Source organism: Podarcis muralis, chromosome 8 (genome assembly GCF_964188315.1).
Source record: "Podarcis muralis chromosome 8, rPodMur119.hap1.1, whole genome shotgun sequence".
In the NCBI taxonomy this organism is placed as follows: domain Eukaryota; kingdom Metazoa; phylum Chordata; class Lepidosauria; order Squamata; family Lacertidae; genus Podarcis; species Podarcis muralis.
The window spans coordinates 1,568,037-1,573,758 of record NC_135662.1 but is presented as its reverse complement, the minus strand read 5'-3'; the positions used below and the strand labels follow the sequence as shown (position 1 = coordinate 1,573,758).

Below are 5,722 nucleotides of genomic sequence, written 5' to 3'. Positions count from 1 at the left end.
CACTGCCGCCATGCGATTTCTGTTCTCATCCTGAAGCAAAGTTCTTAACCCGAGGTACTATTTCTGGGTTAGCAGAGTCTGTAACCTGAAGCGTCTGTAACCTGAAGCATCTGTAACCTGAAGCGTCTGTAACCCGGGGTACCACTGTATTTCATTTGTTTTGTTCAATTTCTCAGTTCTGTGACTGTCTTTTTTCTCTTGGTTTCCTGGGGTGTGGCCTCTGTCGCCTGCGGACAGCCTCTGGGAGCTGCAGGTAAGAGTTGAGCGCAGCGAGGGGCTCCAAGGTGGACCAGCAAGGTGTGTTCCCCACGAGAGGTCCCAGCCCTCCCCTAACCCCCTCCCCACACATCTTCCTTCCTACCCTTCGTCAATCAAGCAAGGGACGCATCATCTCAACGTCTACACAGCTGCATCACAGCCATGGTTTATTCATAATAACACACCAGCTTGAATTGCATCACCCGCCCCCCCCCCATGGCTTCCATGGAACAGGCCATTGGACCTGCTCCCACCCAGTGGCAAATATCCCGTGTTGCGTGCAAGCAAGCATCCTTTTCTCAGGAGCCGCTGGGAAAACCTACCTACTGGCCAGGATACTGCTTCACCTTGCTGCCCCCTCCCTGCCCCCCATTGCAGCTGTGCCCACAGCCGGCCCAGAGTGCCACCTGCAACCCCTTGGCCCATCACTCCGTCTTCTCAGAGATCCCTTTGGCGTGGCAACTTTGGGCGCACAGTCTCCAGCACCAGACCCACGGCAGAGACCCCTGGGCTGGCGAAGAGGGAGAAGCATGCTCTCTCCATTTAGCATGCCCTTCCCACGGGCAGCGCCAGGGCATGCCCGCTTCCTATTCTGCCACCTGTTCCTGCCCTGCCTTTGCAGAGGAACAGCCCCTGCTGGCGTCGGAGCCACCGCCTTTCGGAGCCGCGTCCACGCCGTGGTTCCCTCGGCCACATCGCCACAGGCTTTCCTCGCGTCCAGTCCCTGGGCATCTCGAGCCGATGGATCTAGTAGTGCCCTCGCAGTTTGTCCATGAAACTAGGCTTGGCCGTTCGCTCCCTCGCCTGGTGGCGCTTTGGGGGCTCCTCTGGCACTGCCCGGGGCCTGGGCTCCTCACGCGGCATCTGCTCCTCTTCCTTGGCATGGGGCTTCCTTGCCTTGGCGCCGCTGGCCTGGTGGTGGCCTCGCCTGGCGTTCCCACGCGCCTTGCCCGCCCTTGCCCGCTTCTCCAGCTCCCTCTGCCGGGCCGACAGGTATGCCTTCTCCCTCTCCACGATCTTGGCCTCCCTCAGCGAACGGCGCTCGAAGGCCTCCACGATCCGGGGGATCCGGTTCTCCGCCTGCAGCTGCACGGCCACCTCCGCGGCGGAGGGGTCCGGCTTTTTCTTGCCGGAGACCAGCGTGGCGCGGGGCCTCTGTTGCTCGCAGAAGAGGCAGGAGCACGTGGCGGGAGAGGTGCTGGCGTCGTCGCAGGCGTGGAGCCCGGAAGCCTGCAGGAGGGGAAACCAGAGGAAAAAGACAGTCAGAGACCCAAGAAATTACCCAGAACAAAAGAAATCACCCTGAAAATCCCTGAAATGTGAAGTAATCGACTATAAAAAAGGTAAAGGTACCCCTGCCCGTAGGACGCGGGTGGCGCTGTGGGTAAAAGCCTCAGCGCCTAGGGCTTGCCGATCGAAAGGTCGGCGGTTTGAATCCCCGCGGTGGGGTGCGCTCCCGTCGTTCGGTCCCAGCGCCTGCCAACCTAGCAGTTCGAAAGCACCCCCGGGTGCAAGTAGATAAATAGGGACCGCTTACTAGCGGGAAGGTAAACGGCGTTCCGTGTGCTGCGCTGGCTTGCCAGATGCAGCTTGTCACGCTGGCCACGTGACCCGGAAGTGTCTCCGGACAGCGCTGGCTCCCGGCCTCTAGAGTGAGATGAGCGCACAACCCCAGAGTCTGTCAAGACTAGCCTGTACCTTTACCTTTTTTTACCCCTGCCCGTACTCTCACTCAAGAGGCCGGGGGCCAGCGCTGTCTGCAGACACTTCCGGGTCACGTGGCCAGCGTGACATCGCTGCTCTGGCGAGCCAGAGCCGCACATGGAAACGCCGTTTACCTTCCCGCTGGTAAGCGGTCCCTATTTATCTACTTGCACCCGGGAGTGCTTTCGAACTGCTAGGTTGGCAGGCGCTGGGACCGAACAATGGGAGCGCACCCCGCTGCGGGGATTCGAACCGCCGACCTTTTGATTGGCAAGCCCTAGGCGCTGAGGCTTTTACCCACAGCGCCACCCGCGTCCCAATCGACTATAGAATAACAAAAATCAAAAAATAAACTAGAATTAAACAAAGACTTAATGAGGTGCCGGCTACAAAACTCGTTTCACTGAACCTATCAGTTTCCTCAGAAGGAAATAAAGAAATTATAAGATTTGAAGTGATATCAAACAAGCTCAAGAGCAGGGCTGGAAATGCTTCCTCGAGTTTACAATGAAGGTATGAAAACCTCAGTGACAAGTTTTAAGCATAGCCCTATTTAAGAGAATCAAGCAGTAGTGATAAGAAATTGAGGTTTTAAGTTTCAAACACTCAAAAAGAGGGCTGAAGGGCTCCTGACTGCTGATGTTAAAGAATGATTTTTGTGATTCTATAGTCGATTACTTCTCCTTTCAGGGATTTTCACAGTAATTTCTTTTGTTCTGTGCAGGAGGGGAAAGGCAGAAGGTCAGGAAGCGGAGGCTCAGTGAGTTTAGGGTATGGTTACCAGATTTTTTTCAGTGAATCTGGCGACACATATATTTTTTTCCTTTTTAAGCTGAGTAGCAAAAGGGTGTCAGTAGTGGGGATGGCGAGGCAAAAGACCCTGGGCCCAAGCACACATGCATATTGTATAAAAGTGCAAAGATCTTCTTTTGCACCCTGTGAAACATAAATGCGCAGAGTTTTTTAAAAACTGGGCAACATCCACGCGCCCGTGACTCCCGAGCCTTCCCCGATCTCCTGCCCTGTTCCTCGTTTTGACTGATCGGGGAGGCTCAGGATCCAGGGGTGGGCGGCTGTTGCCCAGTTTTTAAAAAAACTCTGTGCATTTATGTTTCGCAGGGTGCAAAAGAAGGGCTTTGCACCTTGCCTGGCAGAGAAACCGTGCACCTTGCACCCCTCCTGGGCAACAGCCGCCCGCCTGCGACTCCTGAGCCGCCCCCATCTGTCAAAACAAAGAGGGAAGGGGGCAGGAGATTTGTACCGCCGGACGTCCCTGGTTCCCCTTCGGCAGTGGCGGCAGTAGCGAGCAGCTCCTGAAGCCAGCCAGAGCCAACTGCGCTACAAGGCTGGCTCCGGGCTGCTGAGGCTGCCGCTGCCACATTTCCTGGGGACAGATTTGCAAATAGGGGGACATTCTGGGGACGTAATTTGTCCGGGGACAGATTTGCAAATCCTGATTCGGCAGCCTCTTATGGGAGCTGTTTGTAGTCCAACTATATCTGGTGAAGCCCCATAGCATCTGCCCTGGGGAACACCCTCCCATCAGATGTAAAGGAGATAAACAGCTCTTTGACTTTTGGAAGACATCTGTACAGAGGTTTTTAATGTGTGATAAATAATAATAATAATAATAATAATAATAATAATAATAATAATAATAATAATAAATGATAATTTATTTGTACCCCATGCATCTGGCTGGGTTTCCCCAGCCACTCTGGGCAGCTTCCAGCAAAGATTAAAAATACATTAAAATGTCACACATTAAAAACTTCCCTGAACAGGGCTGCCTTCAGGTGTCTTCTAAATGTCAGGTAGTTGTATTTCTCTCTGACATCTGGTGGGATGGAGTTCCACAGGACGGGTGCCACCACCAAGAAGGCCCTCTGCCTGGTTCCACATAGCTTAGCTTCTCACAGTGAGGGAGCCACCAGAAGACCCTCAGAGCTGGACCTCAGTGTCCGGGCAGAACAATGGAGATGGAGACGCTCCTTCAGATATACTGGGCCTTTGAGGCCGTTTAGGGCTTTAAAGGTCAGCACCAACACTTTGAATTGGGCTCGGAAACGTACTGGGAGCCAATGTAGGTCTTTCAGTACCAGTGTTATGTGGTCTTGGTGGCCGCTCCCAGTCACCAGTCTAGCTGCCGCATTCTGGATTAGTTGTAGTTTCCGAGTCACCTTCAAAGGTAGCCCCACGGAGAGCGCATGGCAGTAGTCCAAGCAGGAGATAACCAGAGCATGCACCACTCTGGCGAGACAGACAGCGGGCAGGGAGGGTCTCATCCTGCGTACCAGATGGAGCTGGTAGATGTTGAACTGTGGTCTTAATATTTTGCTGGAAGTTGCCCAGAGGGCAGCCCAGTCAGATGGGCGGCATATAAATAATAATAAAATATTATTATTATTATTATTATTATTATTATTATTATTATTATTATTATTATTATTATTCCCCAGCCCTTCCCTCTGCCCCCTCACCTGATGCGTGGGATCCTCTTCCTGATGGCTCTTCATTCTCTGCCTGATGTCAGCTGTGGGGTCCAGACTTGGACAGCCTCCTGCCTCTCCCCAAGAATCCCTTTCCTTCTGATCCGGTGATCCGTACGCAGGTGGCCACCCCATAGTGCCTGGGCTGCCCCGATGTCCAACCCCACGCCCCTGTTGCCTTGGGTGGGCCGGAGGGTCTTCGGCCGGCGTCTCCTCCAGCCACTGCTGAACTTTCAAAAACCGGTCTGGCACCTGCCGCCGGCAAGGAGGCCCCGTCCTTTCCCTCTGGCGGGGGGCACTCAAACCCGCTCTCTCCTTGCCTTCCGGCAGACTCCAGACGTTCTCCTGGAGCGTCTCCATGCCCGTTGGCGTGTCTCTGTTAAACGCTTGGCAGGCAGTACAGCTCTGGACGTGGCTGATTCTGCAGCGAGGCAGGATCCGTGCCGAGCTGCTGACGGCTGTGGAGGGCCTGCTGCTCTCCTGCCGCCAATAGACGCGCTCCGACGCCCCGCCTTTGCCAGTGAGACAGTGCCGGAGGGTCCGAGGGCATGGGTGGCAGCCATGGGCATGGGTGGCATCTCCTCTTCCTTGCGTTGTGCGGCTGTGATCCTGCCTCCGGCAGTTTCGCTCGGGGCCGGCGTGTTCCTTCCTGGGGTCCCTCCAGGGCCCGCTGGGGTCTGTGGGGTCTTCCTGAGGGGTCCCCAGGTCCTCGCAGCGGTCGGACAGGCGGGCTTTCAGCTTCTGGGAGAAGAAAGTGTCCAGCTTCTCTGCAGCATTGCGGTTGAACAGGGATGCCCTCTCTATACCCAGGCTGGGCGAAGATCGCACGTGCGGGCACAGCGGCGGCTGATGCCCCTCGGGATACTTCGGGCGGTTCCGCACCGGATCCTTACAACCCCGGAGGTGGCTTTGGCAATCAGCGTGATCCGTCCTTCTGGGCGGGTTCGGCTTTCCAAGGCTGCATTCTCGGATGGATCTAGAGAGCTCTAAAGAGAAGTGAAACCGGGAAGACTCAGTGAAAAAGTGTCTCCGATTCATGGCCTCCTAGTACATCTTTCCACAACTGGGAGTCCTCCAGATGTTTTAGACTACAATACCCATCAGCCTCAGCCTGCACAGCTTGGCTGGGGCTGGTGGGAGTTGTACAGTCATAGGTAAAGGTAAAGGGACCCCTGACCCTTAGGTCCAGTCATGGCCGACTCTGGGGTTGCGGCGCTCATCTTGCTTTATTGGCCGAGGGAGCCAGCGTACAGCTTCCGGGTCATGTGGCC

The 5,722-nt window shown here is 55.3% G+C and overlaps 1 protein-coding gene across 1 annotated transcript; it reads right to left on the bottom strand.

The window, feature by feature from the left end:
• Positions 1-484: 484 nt before the first annotated feature.
• Positions 485-5,489, bottom strand: LOC114601237 (uncharacterized). The gene is made up of 2 exons (XM_077933607.1): positions 4,443-5,489; positions 485-1,488 (listed from the first exon to the last, which is right to left on the bottom strand). The coding sequence occupies exons 1-2, from the start codon at positions 5,487-5,489 to the stop codon at positions 1,006-1,008; spliced, it is 1,530 nt and encodes a 509-aa protein (XP_077789733.1). The 3' UTR covers positions 485-1,005.
• Positions 5,490-5,722: the final 233 nt, after the last annotated feature.